Source organism: Struthio camelus, chromosome 2, assembly GCF_040807025.1.
Source record: "Struthio camelus isolate bStrCam1 chromosome 2, bStrCam1.hap1, whole genome shotgun sequence".
In the NCBI taxonomy this organism is placed as follows: domain Eukaryota; kingdom Metazoa; phylum Chordata; class Aves; order Struthioniformes; family Struthionidae; genus Struthio; species Struthio camelus.
Genome location: NC_090943.1, coordinates 121,336,561 through 121,358,747, shown reverse-complemented (window position 1 = coordinate 121,358,747; position 22,187 = coordinate 121,336,561). Strand labels below are relative to the sequence as shown.

Genomic DNA, 22,187 nt, shown 5'->3' with positions numbered 1-22,187 from the left:
CTGCTTCTATTCCCCAAGCTCCTTTTCATTGGCAACTAAGCTGGTGCAGTGCAAAGAAGATCACAGTTTGTACTGATGCAGGGAGAAAGCTGTGCTCCCACGCAGCAAATACCTCCTAGATTCTTGCTGCAGGCAGCGTAGTCCTGCACCGTACTTGTACCTCACCTGTATATCACAATTAGAGGCTGGCCCCAATGACATTCAGAAACAAAGTGACAGTTGAACTTTAAAGCCCATAAACCTTTTCTCGTAACAATTGCACCGTCCAGATTGACGGGTTTGCAGGACTGGGCCTCAAATCATGTTCCAGTTGGTTGAAGCATAAGCATTTGTGCAGGGACAGAACTAACTAGTGTTTTTATCAGCCACATAAATATCAAAAAAAATTCACCTCTTCCAAAGCTCTTCCAAAAGGAACATTGAGCTATTTAAACCAGATGCAGATAGCACCTTTGCCTTCTTCATATATGGAAAAATGAGAAAAAAAATATTCAGACTACTAATATCATCAACAGATCTTTTAATATTGACTTCAGTGCGAGCAAAGACTGAACTCAGAATACGCATCCTCCCTTGAAATTTTTCAGATACATTTTAAAAATGCTGGATATGTTCCCTGAACAACAGGGAGTCAGTATACACAGCTTCTGAAGAAGCCAGGGCCTGAAATACATTAAAGAGCATGACTAAGTAAAATACAGGCTCTGGTGCCTATAAATGTTACTTACTAAAGTCTCTTTTTGGAAAGCAAAGTGAATCATTAGTTTTAGAAATATATCCAAATGCATTTAGACAAATCTATATGGCTTTTTCTTTTTTCGTATTTATGCTCTCTTTAAACAATACATTTGGAGTACTGGGAACTTTATTTTAGAAGCAATATTCTTAATATTGAAACATTTATGCCACAGGTAGGTAAAGCTCTAGGCACCTTGAAGTGCTTAGGAGTTCAGGCTAATTGTTTTCAAGTAAACTACAATTTAAATGAAACTTTTTGCACATACTTTCATTAGCAAAATACTTTGAGATAAAAGACTAGCCTTCTGATTACTCTTACATTAAATAACGTATAAGTTGTTCTAAAATTAGTTCATTCAAAAACAAAGGGAAAGAAGAAGGCAAGCAAGGAAGAGAAAATTAATAAATTACCTGTCTCAGGTTAAAGTCCCTTTGAACTTGTTGGTGCTGACTTCTCTTCTGAAGATGAGGAAACGATAGTTTCTGCTGCATATCTTGCGTGAAACAGTGCCCCACGGCTACGAAAATGACGAGTAGCCATCCTACATTCCCCAGCCTTCGTGTTTTGGCCGTCATTTCACTTTAGCTCAACTGTTAACACGCACTGTACTTTTAGTAGTCAAATGTTCTCTTATACTCTCCCTTCTTCTTCCAGCTTCTGACTCAGATTAATGAGGCTATGTGCCGTGATGGGCCCCACCTCTAAACTTTATACGTGAGTCAAGTCGTACAGCACACATTACAGTTCCTGAGGTTAACAAATAACTCTGCAATTCCCGTAGCTCAATATATACCTAACTTGGGGTGTGGCAGGCATCACCTTCTCCCCACCTAAAGCAGTCAGACAGAGCTAGCTGATTAGAATAGAAAATCACTGAATGAGTAATACTGCATAAACGCACAGTGCTTATGAACTACAGAGGTTTGTGTCTTGATCACTTCCTTTGGGCTAGGTATTTTCACCAATTTATGTAAAAAAGACCCTTAGTATACAAAGGCAGTACGTTGTAAGCAATGGGATGGCAGTAGGAATGTCAGTCAGTATTCCTCAATTTGTATGTGGCACAAAATCAAATGCGTGAAAAATAAGTTTCCAGAAATATTTCCAAAATGGTATTCAGCAGGTGATGAATAGTCCCTAAGTAGTGGACATACATGAGAGACATAAGTCAATTGTAAATGGCAGTTTGATCAGTCTCTCTGCAGCTGCTCTGGCCTAGATATTATTCTTTCATTCTCATTTCAAAAATGTTTTCAAGGTTAGTACAGTAATTGCTGCTTTATGGTAACCCTCAACCATTTTCTCAAAGAGTAATCCCTCATATTTTGCACACTCTGTACACTGCTTATCTCTCCACTACTTTTTATGTTGCCTTGGGTACTTATGCATGGGGAGAGTTGAGCTCTAAGCTAAGCAAAGTGACAGCCAAAAGATTTACAGCCACAGGAACAAATATCTGGAACAGGATACACTATAACTGAGGCTAGGATTTCACCACTCTTCAGGTGATAGTATTACTCTGCAATTTTCACAATATCTTTCACAAAAATATTTCCAAATGTTTTGCAAATATGGACAACTTAAGTTGTGAAATGTTTTCCTATGAAAATAGGAAAATGTTAGTCACTCCAACAGACTAGGAAAATGCCCAGAATTATCTGGGCTCAGGTTCCATCCCTTGGACCTTCTCATGCATTTGCCTACTAAATAAGGAACTATTTGTCATCAGGAACCTTCTCCGCATGTAGGGTCTCACAGGCTTTGATTAAGTCAGCTCGGTCCTTCTCTCCATTAAACTAAGTATAGACTGCCTCAGCCTCTCATAGGGCAACACAGAATTCCTCATTATAGTGCTTTATACATGTAAAATGAACATTTACAGTTCCACAAAAGCAATCAATGGTTGAATATCCCTACAGAGCTACTTAGACAGCAAAAGTAATTGAGCCATCAGAAAGGCACATACTTACAAGAATCATATTTAAGTATTTTAATAACTAGTTTCTCTAACTAAACCAGTATGTATAGCTGCAGGCAAGACAGAAGATAATGGTACAATATGGAGGCAAACATTTCCTACCTGACATGAGTCACCAGCATACTCAGGAGGGCAGGAGCATGTCTCTACATTGTATGCAACACTGCCACTTCCTGTGTTGGTGGCCTCTTCCAGCCCAACCTCACCAAGGGTTAACCGCTGAGTCTCCGTGAAGTAAAGGCCTCTGATGCGTAAGCCATCTAGTCTAGACAGGATCACCATCAGTTCTTCTCTGGATACAAGGTTATTGCTGCTGGAATGTCTGAAGTTTCCCTGTACATGAAGGATACAAAATGAGCAAAGCCCTGCAGCTTCTTCAAAAGAGTATCTGAAAAGAAGATAAGGTGGCAGAAAATGGAAAAAAATCAAGCAATAGACCCCTATAGTCCCAGGTACTGTAGCGGAATATAGAGGTCAGGAAAACAATTATCATGACTGTAAACACAGAATAGGTGGAAAAAGAATAATGAGCACAAAAAAAGGACATACTCTGTACTTTGCATATTTACTAGTAACTGATAGTATGTTCCAGCTCCCAAACTACAAAATACCTGAGAAAGATGGCTGCAGTCAATTGGTATGTGCTGCAGAAAGAAAAGTGGTAGAAAAATTTCTTGTGTGGGCAGACAGAAGGAAACATAATCAAGAAATAGTTCAATCGACTGACAGTGAAAACAGAGATCCAAAGAGATGCCGATACTGGGAAAGGTACATGAGAATTTGAAGTATCAAGAACTTGCCCTAAGACAGGAATAGTGATGAAGCAAACAGATTCCTTCTCAGTCGTCCAGTCATTTGAGGGACCATTCACCAAACCAAAAAAGGGCAGAAGAAAATTATTTTGTCTTTAAGAGTAAGCAAAGTCCTAAAAGTCCAGTCTTTCAGGGCTGCCTTCACACAGCCTAACTGAAAATGGAATTTGGCTTGAAGAAATATTATCTTTTTGGCTGTACATGGGACACAAACAACCCAGTTTGACTCTCTGAGCACAGACCTAAGGTAGGAAATACTAACTTCATCTGTCTAAATGCTGGGCACCCATTCTAAGTACCTAGACTCCTTTTAGAGTCAGAGGAGTTAAAAAGGCAACAGTTCATTCCATCTCTATTAGGCACACGTCTGGGGCTGGCATGAATCATCTTCCATTGATTACTGAGTCAGTATTACTCCACTGACTCTGGAAGAAGTGCTAAGGACTAGACTGGACAAGAGTTCTAATTTAAAGGTGCTAAAATTAGGTGGCATGAATCCCAAAACCAGGTTCAATGTGGCAGTAAAGAGAAAAAAAGAATGTTATACTTAAATACTTTTTTAAAAATAAATTTTAAGTTTTTATTCATTAACATTATCAAATATGTGGTATTTCTGCACAGATTACTGGCATATTTTTATGTACCTAGGAGAAGAAAAAGGAAGGCGTGTGAAATAGACTCTTATCAACTAGGAAAATCAAGCTGTTCCATTTTAATTTCTTACCTCAACCAGTTGTACACGGCCATAATATTGACGGTCAGGCAGTGGGTTGTTAGGATCCACATAAACTACTTCCATTTGCTGGCCCTGCGTGAGAATGAAGATATAACATTACCATTTCACTACCTTTCATGATAAAGTGTTCAGATGCTGGTGAAGCTCATTAATCCTGTCATTTGGGAGATCAGAACTAAGTAATACTAGTAAAACTGTATGTCATTTTGTCAGTAAAGTAACATAGCAAGCACTGTGTTCTAGCGTCAGCAGGCTTTTCACTGCTTTTGCCTATTAAATTCTTTGCTTTCAGATAAAACACAGATAATTAAATTAATGCTTGCCAATTTTTACAGGAACTAGTTATTACTTACATTTTGCCTTTGCAAATAGTCTCTGCTGCTGCCCTTACCTTCCTGTTAGAAAACCAGCTGCCTCCTGATACATCTTTAGAGCTTGCCTTGAGTGTAATTTTTTGTTAGCATGGAAAGGTAAGTAAAAACAAAATTGGACTGAGCAATGCTCTTTGACCCTACATCCTGATGCAAAAACAAGTGAGATACTACAGAAGTACTTCAGGAAGCATATTTTCCAATGAGACTCCTAAAAGACTGAATTAATATTTCTAACGGCTTGAAGAAATAAAACTACCCAGTTGGGAATTTAAACAAAGAACCGAGGTCCCAATTTTGGCCTTCATCTAGTTGAATTAAAAAGCAGTTAACCTAAAATGCATTTTTACTTCAGTTCAGCAAAGGCTTGTAATTACACTTAATTTTACACTGAAGAAAATTCTCACAGAAAAGGAGATTAATTACACACGGAATCCAGGATATATTTTGCAAAGCAAAGGCCACACTTGCTGAGAAGTATGCAAGGCATTAATTAATTTTTTCCACAGCTGCATTTTACAGAGGAAACTCTGTTTTATCTTTTTATTTGCTCTCAGGTCAGTAATGCTTAATAATACATTACTTTGTCAACAGAGATAGGTGTGGCGATGACTTTGAGCAAAATGCAATAAAATCACTTTTATAGAAGTGTAGCATGTTGCTTTAAAAGTTAAGCACACTACAGGAGCAAAATACACCATAGTTGTAGGGTAATAGAACATTAATGGTATTGGTATTGCTCGAAAAAAAATAGTACAAAACTTACTATCAGTTGTATATCAGGTCTCTTATCCAGAAGAACCATGCCTTCACTAGGCAAGCCAAATGATTTCACTTGGTAACTTAGGTAGCCACCGTATGAAGAAAGCTATAATAAAATACACAAGATTAGAAATACTTTGCTGCACTAGTGCTTGGTATTAATATAATTTTGTATTCAAGTTTACCGCTTTGTCCAGTACTGTAAATAATATATTCACTCTTTGTTCTTCAGACCAAATATGCAAATCCACGTCGCTTGGAAAAATTATTTTTTAAATTGTTTACTTTTATACCTGGCAGCACTTTGTGAGCAGTAATTGTTACCGTTATCTGGAAGGTCATCCGTACTTTTTTTTTTTTTTAATACCTGGGATCATGTCAGCTGTGTCATGGGGAAATCACATGTTCACATGAATGTTCTCCATTCTAAGAGAGTCTAAGTCTGTTACCAAGATCTCAGCCCTATAAAAAGGTGGTAACAGACAAACAGACCTTTGTTGTTGTTTGAGCTGAAATTACCCCTCTTTTGGCTTAACTATTAATGACCACAGAAGGCCTCAAACCAAACCAAATAAATATACAGCTGCCCAAACCAAAGACTTAGGCAAGTATGTTTGAATGGTCTGACAAATAGATGAGCTGTTTATGAGTGTTTAGGAGTTTATGAGTGGTAAGTCAGAAACATATATAGAGGAAAAGAAGCTCCAGGCACAGCATAGATGGTTCTTCTTGTACCAAAAGAGCCTAGATGGAGGGTTTATGGGCTAGATGTAACAAAAACCTTGGAAGAGCAAGTAGCCGCCTCTTGCGGCTTGACCTCTCCAGGGCCCAAACAGGACTCTCTGCAGTCTCTGGGGACAGATAAGAATGCATCCAAGAACCACTTGATTCCATTACCAATTTTCCCTCCGCCTGCAGCAATCTGCCACACCTCAGATTTCCCTTTGTCTCCTGCATTATGAGAGAGAATGATATCATAGCCAAGTCACCCCTGTAAATTTTAGAAAATTTTATGCCTGAAGTGCGTACAGGCATTTTATTGATTTCCCCTGAAAAGTCTGTTCTCCATAAAAAATTAAGAACAAAATCTTCCAGGCACTTGGGTTGGGATGATCAGCATTAGAAGAAGCATTTAACTGAACTGAAAACAATTCGATAACTCTTGATTTTGACTAAGAAACTCTACATCACTAGCACCAAATGAAATCTGACTCTCAGATCTACAGCGGAGAGATGCTAAGTTTAGAAAAATCAAAAAGCTCAAAACCTTGGATGAAAGCATATGTAACAAGCTGCTAGGCTGAGATCGGGTGTTTTTCCAGATATACTAATTTCTTTTCCATCCCTTGCTGTCTGCCCTTACAGCTTATGTTTGTTTTTGACAAGGAAGGAAGAAATGCTTTGTCAGGTTTTAGTATTCTGCAGGTAAACTCCAGCATTTGCTGTATCATTTTCCTATATACTTTGATGAATTACAAACAAAACACAGACATCTCACTACAAAATTTGCTCCTTGGATCACAGGGCCATAGTTAATGCTATTATATTTAGCTAACTGCATTTTCAACAGCATCATTTGGAACTTTGCCTATATTTTGCCAACACAATCAAAACAATTCTGTATAAATAAATTATTCAAAAAATGTAAGAAAACTCAAGTCAGAACTAATTTCCTGTTTAACACACATTTTAGAACTGTACCATATCACAGGCTGTTATGTTGTTGGGTTCTTTCTGAATAAGCAGCATCTTCGAAAATGGAAAAATATCAGCCTTAACAGCAATCCTCTGTATTCTATATGTATACTATTTATTTATAACAGTAGCAGTGCATTAAATAGTATTAAATAGTGTTAAATAGCATTAAATAGTATGTTAAAACACACAGGAACAGAAAATGGGGACTGTGTGTTGTCTGAATTTCTCAGTGAGAGTTAGTTTATAGCCCTGCTATAGATTTCACACTTGATTCCCTTTTGACTTTGTAAACAAAAGACATACAGAGAAAAATATACTCTACTAAATATTAATGTTTCAGTGGAACTAGTTAAAATGTTAAGACAACGGAACACAGTGTTTTCAGTCTCCTCATACTGAAAAATATCTGTAGTGATCTTGTTCACATTTTCCAGATAAAGTGTTTTTATTGGAAATAGACCAAACACTGAAATTTTCAGAATACAATAAAGTGAATGATTGGGAAACTTACTAGCTTGTAAAACTAGCATCGCCACACTGCCAGTGCCCACTAAAATATAAACTTATGCATAACAGAAGGTAAAAGCAGAGCCAAAATACAACTATTTTATTTACAGTGCTGTCACTGTAAATAACTGCAAATCCTGACATGCCTGGTTTGATACCGTCATAAGCAACATAAAAAGCATAGCACTGTTCTTCATAGCTGTGCTCAGAGGGTTATTGATTACTTTACATTTTGTTATAGGAATAACAAAAGTCCTTTTAGTTTAACACCATGGTAGTAAACAAAATATATTTTTTTATGAAATTTCTTTAGAAAATAATAGCCATTGAAACAACAATCTCTTAAAAATAACAAAAAGCATCCTAACTAAATGTGCTACTTAATCACTTTGAAAGATCCTTACCTCTGTGCACAGGAGCAGGATGAAACATGCTGCTATAGTCCTTAAAATGGGACTAAGAAAAACTCATAAATTGTACCATTTTTAATACGATAATGCCTATTCCATTAGTTTTCTCTTGTAGGACAGGGGGATTGCATCTGAAAAGCCTGTACATGCTACAGCTAGCTGACAGCTATAGACCCTGTTAGAGCTGCAAATAGAGAGAAGTGGGAACACTGAGCCTGCAAGCAACCACTAGCAAAGTCCACCTGGTCAGTATAAACCCCAGGCCGAAATGCTGATAAACATTACCTGTTAGTAAGGGACTGCCTCCACACATGAGCAGGAAAAGCAGCAAGTAATTCAAAGAACACAAAGATTAGAAACCCAGAGGCTGCTCTTCCCTTCAGGAAAGCTTCACCCAACACAGATAGTAAGTGTACATACAGTTAATGAGCAAAAAATGTAGTGCTGGTGTCATACAACCAAATAAGACACCTTTAGACCTTTCACTCCTTCTTTTAATCAGCCTTTCCAGCAACATATCAAAAACAAAGGGGGAATGTTCATTGACCGTTGAGTACTTAATCACCTTTTATGCCTTTGGAAGTCTGCCCAGAAGATATTCTTAGGGAGTCTAAAGGATACTCTGGCATTGGCAAGCTCTGTGTATTCTGAGTTTCAGAAAAGTGCCTGAAGGTATCAGTTCCCCAAACCATAGCTTTGACCGTGTTGCTTATGTAAAGATCACCCTGACACCCAGCAAGAAGATTAATTCTATACTATTAGTTATAATTTTAACACAGTACTCAAATGTTGTGATTCTTGGCAGGTCAGGGTAGAGAGGTAAGAATCTGTTGGGGGAAGAGAGAGAAATATATCTAAGATAGACAAGCAGACTTTTTATCAGTGGTGTTGGCAAAAAATGAATGCTTAATATAAAAACAGATGAGTTAGGTGTCACTCACCTTCTCTCCCAGGTAAGATGGTGGTGCCTTCCAGTACAAACTACGCACTGAAGCAGGCAATTCTTGAACATCAGCCACTACGCTATTACTGACTGGATTGAAGGTTACTGGAATGTCAATGTTTTTATTCACTGTCTCCAAGCGCCAGTTCCTCATGTCCACAAACTAACGAAAATACATAACGGAAATAAAAGCTTGTTTTATCTTTTCCCAGGATCAACTAACGAGGCAAAAATGGTTTGACTCTATAATTCCCTGAGAATTAAATTCAGCCCCTTTAGAGTCAGCCTAAAGCCTTTGCACAAAAGAGAGCACGAATGGGACAGATATGCCAAAGCTATGGGGATGTAGGCATTTGGTTGGTTAGCTGTGAACTAAATTCGGTCTTCAGTCACATGAAGACACAAGCCTTATGGAGGTGACTAAGAATTAATTTGGTGACAAGATGACGAGGACATAATTCGCAGTGTATTTTTATGTTCATTCCAAAACCAAGCCAAAGACACTAACCAAAAAGACAAAGTGTGGACCTGTTGTAGTAAGGTAAGGTAAGGTAAGAGGGAGGGAGGGAGGGAACATGGCAGGATACTATGGGGAGGCAGGCAATATAGCCTAAAATTCTGGCTCTTTATTACTGTACATTTCAATTTGGCTTTTTTTTCATGAAAGATCAGACATCTTCTTATTTACCATTACACTCCTGGAAAAACAACATAACGTATATGGACCAGAACAGTTCACAAAGCAATATGACAAAAAGACAGGCATGTTTTCAAGAATAGGCTTTTCAAGGGCAGGCAACCACTGGGTGAAAGCTCCCTAAAGTCAATAGGAGTTTGCCACTCACTTCACTAAGGCCAGATTTACATCCTTTGCTTGTAAATGATAAAGTGCCACAATCTGAATTGCATCTCGTCTATGTCTAAGCCTAAACCAAACTCCACATTCAACATTTGTGGACTCTGCTTCTCTTTTCTCTTTCTCTTGCACTGTTTCAGGCAGCTGTTCCTTATGTTCAGTCTTCGGCCACCTTACATTGCTTCTACTATTCATTTATACTACTGTTACTTAAATATATCACATTTATTGTCTCCTAGTGATTTGTAAGCAAACAGGTGAAAAAGGCTGTTTCTGCTGAAAGGCACTTTCAGACTATACAGAAGTCTTAATGCGGCTGCATCATAATTACTATTTCTTGTAGAATATTTCTCATCCTTAGCTACTAATAAAACATCATTTCAGTTTTGGAAGAAATCTGGCATTTGCTCAATGGGAAAAAAATGCAGGTTTACGATAGCAAAGAAAAAACTATTGAATACACCTTGGTTCTGCGATGATTTGTGCTGCGACAGTTGCTGGTTACCCCAAAACAAAAGCAAGAGGTGCATCCTTTGGGATTAGAAGGGTCCAGATAAAATGATCCTGGTCGGCACATATCACATTCTGCACCTTCAACGTTCTCCTGTTAAGGCACAGTTGAAAGAATTCTTAGAATTTTCCTTGTGTTATTGGTGAGGCCCCCAAAATTTGCCGATAAAGCAAATCTTCTAACAGACTATTTATTTAACTATATGGAAGTACAAATGAAAATGTATGCTTGTCTGTATATACCATATTCCAAATGCAAATAAAACTAACTTCTTTAAAACTACCTTAGTTGCGAGCTGGTTAGCTATGAGCTTTCCAGCGTATAACATGAACTGCTGAATAATAAATATTAGTCAGAGCTGTTGTGCATATTAGTTACAGCTAGTAACTTCCCTGCCAAAACCCTGCTGCCGGGTTTTCCAAACCTACAATACAAACAGTTGCTTGTGAAAGTCCACGTTTATCATACTCAATTATGCAAATCACAACAAAAGACTTCCTAGATATAATCATGTGGTGAAATGTCAACTGGCATAACATGGCTAAGAAAAGCATGGGATCTGGTTAACATCCAAAGACTGAGATGCAGATGCATATAGCAGATGTGTGCAGGGTACAGACTGTTTCAGTGAATCATCATTGAACATCTACTTGGTAGCACCTTAACCTCCTACAAAGATGATGACTGCCTGTGAAATTCACAGATAGTGAAGTCATTAAAAACTGCATTTATCTGCAGTCATGGTAATCTGTGCACTTACTGCATGGTGGGGTGTTTCTTTCAGCTGCATTTAATTCTCACTGAAAACCTGGTGATAAACTCACTTCATTCACCCAGTTAAATATAAAATAGTCACTGATATGCAAATGATGTTTATGAATGCAGAAGTAATTTGATTTATCTGACCTTGCAGAGACAAATTCCTGTCTGGGGATCACAAACATCTGGCTTCGTTCCACCTCTGTTGCAATTACACGGAAGGCAGTTTGGGAAACCGTAAGTACCAGGACCACACTGATCACACTGTCGTCCTTTTATTCCTGGTTTGCATCTTTATCAACAAACAAATACAGCAGCAGTTAGTTCTTCTCAGGTAGGAAGGAGCCAAGAGGAGGCAGGAAGAGAGGGAGGGAGGGAGGGAGGGAGGGAGGAGGAAGATTAAAACCAAGGGCAGATGGATCTCTGATGTGACTGCATAGCTGTGAAACAACTGCATCTCTTCCAAGGAAGAATAGCAGCAGATTAGTGTTGTCCTCAAATTCCAAATGTGAGAAGTACTGCAAGTTTTTATAGTGGTCATACAACTCCTGAAGGATGGATCTGATACTGAATGGTCTAAATACTCACAATGGAATTAGATTCCTGCAGCTGTTCAGTGTTTGCAGGGGGAACTACCCTCTGTATACACCAAAGTGTGAAACATGCATGTTATACACAGGTAAGCAGAGCTAGCAGAAGATTTATAACTGGAGGACGTGACAGAGCACTAGCCTAGGCACTCGCCTGCTCCCAAGGCGGAGAACCCCAGGCATATGGATAATCATGGTGACTTCAATCTGCCACAGTTAGTTTAAGACTGTTCACAAGGGATAAAATCCACTTTGCTCACAGTGAAGGCTGTGTGTCTTGGATTTATTTAGGTGAAGCACAGAAGATGCGAAAAACAACATCAAGCTATGAACAGGGCTTGAGATAGCAGAGTATGTCTTTCTTTGGGAGCAGCTACCTCCTACTGCCGTTGGAACAAACTGGCACAGACGGAAAAAACTAGTAAAAATGTGGGTCTGATGAACGTTCTTGCTCTTGTCCGTGCTGGCCTCTTCTCACAATCTGTCTTTACCAGGCTAAAACAGGTTTCAAGAGAGCAAGGATCCCTTCAAAAGGAATGTCTGCCACCACCACTAGCCACGCCTTCAAATTTTATCTATCTGTGATAACATGATTTTTAAAACTCCCAGCAAGCTGGTGGAGTCTCCTTTGGCTCTCAGCACGTTTATATGTACACCAACACTATCAATTAAACGGAAATAACAGTTGAAGTGTGTGGACAAGGTATCCCGCACTTTCTGTAACACATGGAAACGATTACTCAATTCAGCAAACAATTGGTGAGGTTTGTCAGTGCTTCTCTGAGTGTGTTTCCCACACAAGCAGATAACTAGAGCTAAAGAGGGGCTTTGAACTTCCTATAATCCACAGAAAAGGATTACATGAAAAATATTAATCACAATGTAATGGTTGGCTATATACTTCTGTAATCAGGCAAAAAACTATTTGCTGAATGTCAAATTTTGCTGCAGAGTTTTTTTTACGAATAAACTGTCATTTTCATAGATATTACCAATTTTAAACTGCAAGTCACCCTTATAATCAGGTAATATAGCTTTTCACTGAAACAGAAAATATGACTATTTCTGCCAAAATTATCCTCAATTTTACTGGAGCAGAAACATGCTAAGCCCTTTCTTTGAAGTATTAGATTTCATTTGACTGAATTACAGATTTATTTTATTTATTTTTGCATAGCTTTGGTTGTCTTGTATGAGAGCAAGGTATAGGAGAAATGAAAGCAGAGACCAATTAGAGTTAGAATTCATCAGGAAATGTAGACTATGCTACACTTTAATCCTGAACCCCAACTGCTATGGAAAGATATTCTTGTTTTGCCTTTGGGATAAGGCAACTATGAAATCAGTTGATGCAGAAAGGACAGACTTAGGAAAATAATTTAAATTCAGGAAATAATATATGTAGTCTCTGAATATGAGGTTTCTATCATATTTCCAGGACTAATGGCAGAGCAAGGAAAGATCATATTTTTTTTATTAGGACTCTGCAAACACATAGCCAAACCAATTAATTTCATCTAACTCTGGCTTTACGCAACCGACAGACTACCAAGTATTTGTGTTACTATTTAAGGATTCTTTATCTCCCCAAGCAAACAATAGGCATGTTTAACTACAGTCATATTGATGGGATGCGAATTTAAGAACATTCACAATTATTGTGTTTGTATGCCATACCTATTTTAGATAATGTAAATAAGAGAATAAAACTAAGGAATTGATTTTCATTTCAATATGCTGAGACACAGAAAAATAAGCATATGTCATGTGTAGGACATAATTTTCAGGGCAGTTATCACCTATGGCTCCAATGGAATAATATTTTCCACACACATAGCACCTATTATCAAAGTTTCCCCAAACTCATCACAATTGAGGTACATGCCTGGAAGTCAGGATGATTTGAGATCTGCTACTAACAGGACACTGGATAAGCCATATGAGACAAATAAAAATTCGGCGACTTACCCTGAGTAGCATGACACGTCACTGGTAAGCAGAAGTCAAGCCCAGGAATCCCAAATCCCACCATTAATTACCAGCACAAACCAAGTTTCCACTAAATATTTCAGGTATCCTTGAAGCAGCCAAGTTCTAACCGTTGGCTAGCACTGCTTAAACCCCTATTCATCATCATAAAAATTGCCTATATCTCCTCCAAATACCTGAAGAGTGATGCAAACCATTCATGCATTTTTATAATGCACATTTTTTTATATTAGTTATAAAGTGAGTTTAATTCAATAATGCAAACTTACTTGCATTGCCCGTTGTTTTTATCACATTCTGGACTTGTCATATTCACAACTCCTCTGCCTGAGCAGTTGCAGTTTTCACAGCCAACAAGAGGGTGATAGCTGAAATAATGTTCCTTGCACACTTCACATTTTGGTTTCACCGTTTGAGGAGGACAAATGCATTTACCAGTTACGTCATCGCAAAGACGCTGGCCACAGTTGCATACTAGGTCAAAGAAAATGTTCTATAAATTAATCACATCTCAACTTACAGTGACCAAACTTTACTGTGTACAAAACAAACCAAGAAAACCTTACAAAGGGCATAATTCTTTTCTCTCTTTCACCAGTTTTAAACTCGTGTGGCTTGTTTGACTCAACAATTATAATGATGTGAGAGTGACATGAACCAGGGTCACAGAAACTAATTGTGTGACTGTGTTTCAAAGAGTAGCTTGAGATCCTGGCTCTTTTCCACAGATTGGTTCCTTATATTCATCACAAGTGTTATTATCGTTTCCCAAAACTTCCCAGCATTAAACAATCAATAGTTTTGGTGTTAAGGACACCACTTTTACAAGCAATGTTAATAAAAACAGAATATAATATCTGAGGAACGCAGCTGAGGAGTGTTGGTGTAATCCATGAGTCTGCTGATGTTATTAACAATAATGCTATGTCTCTGATTATCTACAGAAAGTCTTGAAGGCTGGGATACAACAGTAATAACTTGGAAACTGTTTCACAGTCAGTACAGAAAAACCCATTTGACTGGAAGAATGGCAATATGGATTTTAACAAGCAAAACTGTTAAGTCTCCTACGCATGATCAGACAACACGTGTGAAGGCACACTTCACCTTAAGCCAGGTGTGTTTAAAGGGAATGGGATTACTTCTGTTAAACTGAAACCCACCTAGATCTAAGCTAGCTCACTCAGCCTCTTGCAGGATCAAGGCCTATAAAGAAAGGTGAAGCTGCACTACCTATTCAATGAGGACAGAAGATAAAGGTCAGGCCAGGCGCTGAATAAGTCAGATCATATACTTACACTTGCAGAACGGAAATCCATAGTAGCCAGTTTGGCATCGACTACATCGACGACCAATGACATTCGGTCTGCAAATACACTGTCCTCCCACGGGGTTGCAGGTAGGGCTCGTGGCACCCGCTCTATGGCAGTTACACGGCACTGCTCCATTATTGTAGAAAGCCACTAGCGATCTCACAGAATCCTTACAGAAGGTCGATGATTCTTCTGGGCTATTGAAATTAAAATATAAGTCATGTAAGGGCTGCCACTTGGAAATTGTAATGTACATACTTCGCAGTGGTTCAGTGAATTTGAGTCCTGTCTTTAATAAAATTTCCTGACACAGGGATGGTATCTGTACACGTGCAGGGATGTACTTTAATTATAATTTGCTTAATTATCATTAGCAAATGACTTTGAACATGCAGGTAAGAGCTTTTTTTTCAAAGAAAGTGCATATATTAGTCATATCTGTTCAGACATGCCAAGCAAAATATCAAATACCAAAGATCGAAATACCAAAGACAGAAAGACAACACAGATTTTCCTCTTTTGTAAAGTGAACAATAAAGCTCTACCTTTACATTTCATTTACAATAGAAAGTCATGGAAAGATGACTCACGGAATTTTAATGGGCTAGCATAAGCCACGAAAAGCATATTCATGTAGCACAGGATTTTATATAAGTTTCTTTAATATAGAGTGAAAAGAGTATTACTTTACAGCTTGCTGACAAACGTTCCGTTTTTTAGAAAGTGATGCTTACTCAATATAAAAACTGTTTCCTCCACAGTGGCTGATAAAATCCAATGACTTGTCCACAGTCTTTTTTTCAAGAATTTTGTAACTGTAGTTGTCTGCTGGAACAACTAAGACATTTTCCTTGAAACAACAAGAAAATTGAATTCTAAATTTCAGAGAAAAACAGAAGAAATGAGCTAAGGCATTTATATGCTTAAATGTTGCTTCATTATTAGTTCTGGATTTTCTCACAAACCATAACATTTCAATTGAAAAAATAGGAAAATATATTTCATATCCTCTCCTCAAGCTGTTACACTACAAGCAGTGCACAATAAAAGCCGAGTGTTGCATCTGAAAAATTTAAAATATAAAAACAGTGTACAAGTTCCTAAAAATCTGAAACACAACATTCAAAAACAAAGTCTGGCTTTCTGGCTTTCATCTTTGCATCCATTTCTAAACGAAGGTTAAACCAAGAGGAATATCTCCAAGCACATTTGTGTAGTAAACTTACCAGAACAAGCATTTTTCCATCAGGTATCGTTACTGTAACAGAGACCTCAGGTTCAGAAACATCAAGCTCAATTTGGCTTTCTGCAATTACTTGATCCCGACAGCCAGATGTATGGGGGCAAAATGAAGCACTGAAAGAGCCTAGAAGAAAAGATATTGCTCAATGTCCCAAAATGCTGAGAAAGTAAAGGGAAAAGAACTTAGAATAAAGCTGGATGCTCACCTGACCACACGTGTCCTGCATCCACATGCACTTGTACAGGAAACACTGGGTGTGCTGGCTGATAAAAATGTACCACAAATACATATCTGCCCAAGCGGGGCACTCTCCCACTCAAGGTGATCTGGTTCTGCAGAAACAAGAACAGCTCTGGTAATATACATTTTTTTGTGAAATATATTTGTTTTTGTGTGCTGTGCTCTGCATTACCTATGTGCAATGAAACAGAGGGCGCTCAGCATCTCTCAGGAGGTTAACCACATCTTCCATGATTATGGCATTATGTCTGATACTCCTGTCTGTTTGCATGCCAAGCGTATCCTAATTCTTTCCTGCACTCTGTGAGAGTACTACACAGTTTAGAAAGAAGCTGGCATTTTTGTTTCTGTATCAGTATATTATCTCTTTGGCTTACTCAGTCTGTAGCATTTTGGTCATATCACCTCATTAACTTTTAATTCTCTTACAGTACTTGATCTATTTAGCTTTTCTAACAACATATTTTGTGACTTAGGAAACAATATTTTCAAAATATGAGCTACCTGTAACGGTGTCAAGGTGACTCCATTAACTGAGCGAGAAGGAAAAGGGGCGCTCAGGGGATCATACAGTATACTTCTCTGCACTTCGGAAATTTTTCCATCCCTGAATGCATCCAAAACCAAAGTCACTGGAGGAGTTTCATATACTGAGGGAACGCATGTTGCACTAAAAACGGAAATATATCAATTACTCTTGGGGTCAGGAGAATTCCTTAAGCATCATGAAAGAAAAAGCAGACAAATGGCAAAAGTTAACATATTAGAATGTAATACAAATAATAATGCAATAATAACTACAGCTACTCTTTGGAATTCTATGTAAATGCTAAGAAAGTAGACAAAAACAAGATGCAGAAATTTAACTCACAGAGGGGAAAGTGTAAATTAATTGATTTTATTTACTCAAAATTTCCATAAGCTGAACAGCTTTAATGGAGAAGATAAAGATGAAAAAAAGAATATGAGGCAAAGGTGATTAGGAGTGTTAAAAAACAATTAAGTAAATGTTAATGAATCCAGTTAGTTACACTCACCAAAATCTGAACAAATATTGAATTCTCAGTTCTACAAATATTTATGTACGTGCATCCTTTAAACATGCAAATTATCTCACTGAAGTCAATGCAACTACTTAAGTACTCAAAAGTTAACTACACCCTCAAATATTCGTAGAATTGGAGCCAAAATAAATAACAGTACTCCTTGAAAGCATCCTTATTTATCTACTGCTGTGTTTAACTATTTCTCCCTCAGTACGTTTAATTCCAAAGATCTTGATTGAGAGAAGTATATTCTAAGACTGCAGGAGAAAATATTATTTGATGGTTTCATGCTAGTCACTTGTGGTATTTGTTCATTTCTTGTAAGTACTTAACCAACAGCGATTAATCTTTACTCAACAAAGGTCCAGAACTGGAATGGCAAGTATGTTCCAGGGCCAGAATTGAGATGTATTTGCCAGGGCTGTGTGGGAAACCATGTGCAGCAGCCACTTATAAAACTATTAAACTGAGCCAAGGCTTGGAATCTTTCAACTTAGTGAACATTAAACACATTCACAAAATTAAAAATGTAGCCAGATAGGGCTTTAATAACACAACATAAATAAATAGTAAGTGCTATATGCTGCAATAGAAGTAAATGTAACAAGAGATAAAAGGCAAAATTAAATGTACATATTTTCATATTGGCTTTATTTTAAATCATACTTTTCATCCAGCTTCTTTTCCCCATTTTACTCAGAGTATAAATGCCCAAGAATGCAAAATTCCTTTGGTGAGAGGACAAACATTTCCTATGTTCAGTGCTAGAGAGCTATTCTCAGTAGTAAGACTGAGCAAGAGAATTAAAGCTGAGAATTAACGTTATGCACGCTTGGAAGCCAAAAACAGTCACGTACTTCCATCCCATTTACTATCCAGATTTTTCTGCTTTCTGTTTCAATTCAGCCATTATATTAGAAGTTACCATCTGGAAAACTATTAGACCTAGTCACTAACTCTTTCTGCCTCTCAAGTCTTGTAAATGGCATTTAATCTTACTTTAAGGCCCTTTCCTTTGCCAGATTAGTAGGAAAAAAGCCTCAGGATTAGATTCACAAGGGACACTTAAGGAAGTGCAACAGGAACTGCTCCCTAATTAGGAAGCTGCAGTGATAGCTCCTCTCCAGCTCAAAGAATACTAAAACATATGGAGAGGGGAAGAGTTTTGATAGGACAGAACAAGTGCTCTGCCCAACTTCAAACAGACTACCACTCAGCAGTCAGAGCCTCTGCTTGGGAGGTGGAAAGGTCAGGTCCAAATCTTCTCAGCAAACGGGAGACATCAACCTGGTCAACCAAGCTGTATGTGCTATAATTATCAGTCCTCTACAAATATAAAGGACTCCTTTATGCATCACCTAGCAATGCTGTACATGATGAATCCTGAGGGCACACCTACCATACAGGCCCCACAATGAGATGGGCACAGGAATGGCTTGTGTGTGAAGTGAGGATTTACTCGTTGAGTAGTTTGATAACTGCTGAGTTGTGCTGGGGAATTCATGAATTTTGGACAGCTCAAAGGGCTTTCACATCCCTACCCTAATATAACTTAAAGCCATTTTAAAACAGGTGTAGTGGTCACACACGGAAGGAAACTCCAGATAGAACTGTAACCATTTCAGGCCTGGTAATTCATGACTTGCCATAGAAGTACCAATGTTTTTCCAACTTGGACACCTTTCATACTGTACGCTATCTGAAAGAGTCGTGTTTTCTAAGGCATTAGCACCGGATAGTTCAGACAGGCTAGGAAGAGGCTAGTATTGACAGAATCCTGTGAAAAGACTGCCTAGATCAGCTTTTTACAAATTCTACTTTGTAACACTGGCCTGCCGATCATCTCTGAGTCACTGAGCAAAGGTTCATAAAATCATTCCAATTCCATTTAGTCTGCCTTTCAAGATCTTTTTCAGAAAATATGAAGAATAAAAACAAGCAAATTACCTTCTGTCATGGGTACTCTGGTAAGCAGCTATGCAGTGTATTTTAGGCTCCACATATTCTAGAGAAAATTCTTCAGTTGATATAATACAAACTTTATGCTGAAAAATAAGCACAAGGCACAATTAGCAATTCATGTTTTACAATAACAAGACTAGGCCTAAAAGGGGAGGATGGACCCTCATTTTAGCACAAGGAGACCTGAGACCAAATCCATGTTCTGCCATGGACTTCCCAGAACAATTTTGCATCCTTTTACCTGTCTGCACCTGAATGTCTCAGTGTTTAATATCATGTTTCTGTCCTTCTCAGGGCAATGTTGGCTGTTAAGAGGTTAAATAGATCAAATTGTAAGGATACATATGGTAATGGGAATCACAGAAGACCAGCTCAGATGGTCAGAAACTAGCCAAGGAGCATACAGTGTGGGAGAGAGAAGCCCTCATCACTGGCATTAAGGCTTTCTTTTTGGACCCTGAGGGAATTCCTGGGCTTTCTGAAATGCACATACCAACAGTCACTAGCACAAAGACCTTAGGAATCAGTTTCAGTGAGGCCAAGATTTCTCCCAGTAGATTCAGGACTCATCTTAAAAAAACCATTGAAACTTCATATGATGCTTTGGACTACAACTTCACATTAGCAAATGAAGCTAAAGCTGCTGGGATACAAACTCCATGGTCATATTAGCACAGCAGCTCTTCTTTTTTCCCCTTCCTTCTGTCTTTTGCTAAGTGCAGTCTTTACATTTAACACAGAGAAACAGCACTTCCTGTATCTCAAGAGAATATTCAAAATTATCTGACAGCAAGTTTATTCAGAGAAAGAAAGTTAGACTTTAGATATAAAAATAAAGAGACTCTTAGCATCAGAGACGTACATATGTGGAGATACAGCCTAATAATTTCAACAACTTTTGGACATGGATCTTGTTAGCACAACAATCACTACAGGAACTAATAAATAGTTCAGTTGATATTTGTTAACACTGAGCACTGCCTCATCAAAAGAAGAAAGCATGTATCAATTGCTGTTTCTAATAGTTCCATGAAATTTCTCTGTGTTTATAGTTGGATTTCAACTTCAGATTTTAATCGAGTGCACAAATAGCCCTGTGTTTCTAAAACAGAAAATACCAAAACAACATAGAATAAAATTCATTGTCCAGAAAAAACATATTACTGGTTTGTCCAAAAGATGGCATTCAAAGCATTTCAAAGTTCTATTATGTCAAAAATGAATGTATTCATTACCTGAGATTTTGTAAGAGATCTAGCAAACTCCCATAAGAATTTTGAGGATGAAAAAAAAGTGAAAGAGACGGGAAAACAAGTATAATGATGAAGAACAGAAGCTACCCAAAGACCTTTCATTTAAGCTTTACATGTAGAAAAGAGAGAAAAATTGAAATAAAGTACAAGAGTGTTGGCAATACCTTTGCCAAGAAGGACAAATTTCTGTTTATCCTCGAAACTGAGCACTGACTCAGTATTCCTTGAATACATCCAAATCAGTATCTTCAAAAAAATCTTTCACATGACTTTACCATAGAGCATGTGAACAGATGGAGAAGGGTATTCTCCCTTTACCTTTTCAGGGAAAAAGCAAACAGAAAAGAAAAAGGAAACTTACCAGAAGAAAATTAATTGATGATGCCTTGAGATGTATCTTTGTATCCGCTAGAAGGTCATAGGCTGCAATGCGATTCCTATCATCAACTACCACACTGCGACAAAGGAAACTGTGAGATATAAAGCAGAATTAAAAATTAGCCTCCTGCCATTACCATATTGTTTATGCTGTTCCAACTGGGACTCAGCTGCTAGCCTTTTGGCTAGCCTCACCACTGGTGCCTAGCCATTCTGCTGGATCGTGGGTAATGACTACCTTTGGCCACTGGTGAACATGCAGCATCCTCGCTGGTGAGACAAACGCGGTACCAGCTATAAAACGCTGCTTGCCCTTTGTAGAGTCTAAACCTCCAGACTTCAGCTCATATCTCCGTTTGAGCTCCCACTCTAAGTAGGATGTCAATAGAGAGGCACATACACACATTACCCGCAGATGTTTCCAAGCTACGTAACAAACCATGTAACACTGTGCCTAGTCCATACTCCTGCAGGTGCCAGTGCATAGCAGCTGCTGCATTCCACAACTGCCACACGCTGTTCACCGTGTGGATGAGCAGCTATCACGCCCGCAAGGGCAGCTGGGCAGTTCCTGAGTTTTGGAAGCTATCTGTACAGTGAAATACTCTTTAATACAAGTGAAAAAACAAAGGTCTTTCTCTTACTGATTACCTTTTATCAGCTGTGCATCTGTGGTAAAGACAAGAATATACAAAGAGGAAGAGTCTTGCCAAAGGCTTCAGATACTGCCCTGTGAAGGGAACATGATCCCTGCAGTTCTCCACAAGTGGCAACAGGCTCCGCTTTTGCCAAAAGGTGGAATTCACAAAATGCTCTCATTCCTTAATTATCTAGCTAAGCTAGCCAGCATGCTGTGGGTGAAAGGCTGTAATCACCACACACTTCCTTCTCTATTTATCCACTTGGAATTAGAGCATATGAGAGTCTTACTCTTCTTCAGAGCACAGCTCAGAAATACAGGGGAAAGGACATTTAAAACAGAGAAATACAGCTGCCTTGTTTGTGATTCACGAGAAGCTAAACAACCTAGTATCTCTGTGAATCTGGAATCTGTTCTCTTGCAACGTTTTCTTAGGAATAATCAAGCTCAC

General features: G+C 38.2%; 1 protein-coding gene across 1 annotated transcript in view; it reads right to left on the bottom strand.

Moving 5' to 3' along the window:
- Positions 1 to 22,187, bottom strand: part of LAMA3 (laminin subunit alpha 3) — a 126,314-nt gene that overhangs the window by 43,303 nt on the left and 60,824 nt on the right. Inside the window, exons 25-38 of the mRNA XM_068932364.1 lie at positions 21,080 to 21,188; positions 19,451 to 19,548; positions 16,962 to 17,127; positions 16,423 to 16,549; positions 16,201 to 16,340; positions 15,709 to 15,824; positions 14,960 to 15,171; positions 13,931 to 14,135; positions 11,230 to 11,374; positions 10,276 to 10,416; positions 8,955 to 9,119; positions 5,403 to 5,504; positions 4,254 to 4,337; positions 2,820 to 3,050 (exon numbers count right to left, since the gene is read on the bottom strand). Of these exons, the coding sequence (XP_068788465.1) occupies positions 2,820 to 3,050; positions 4,254 to 4,337; positions 5,403 to 5,504; positions 8,955 to 9,119; positions 10,276 to 10,416; positions 11,230 to 11,374; positions 13,931 to 14,135; positions 14,960 to 15,171; positions 15,709 to 15,824; positions 16,201 to 16,340; positions 16,423 to 16,549; positions 16,962 to 17,127; positions 19,451 to 19,548; positions 21,080 to 21,188 (2,041 nt within the window). The remainder of the gene's footprint in view (positions 1 to 2,819; positions 3,051 to 4,253; positions 4,338 to 5,402; positions 5,505 to 8,954; positions 9,120 to 10,275; positions 10,417 to 11,229; positions 11,375 to 13,930; positions 14,136 to 14,959; positions 15,172 to 15,708; positions 15,825 to 16,200; positions 16,341 to 16,422; positions 16,550 to 16,961; positions 17,128 to 19,450; positions 19,549 to 21,079; positions 21,189 to 22,187) is intronic.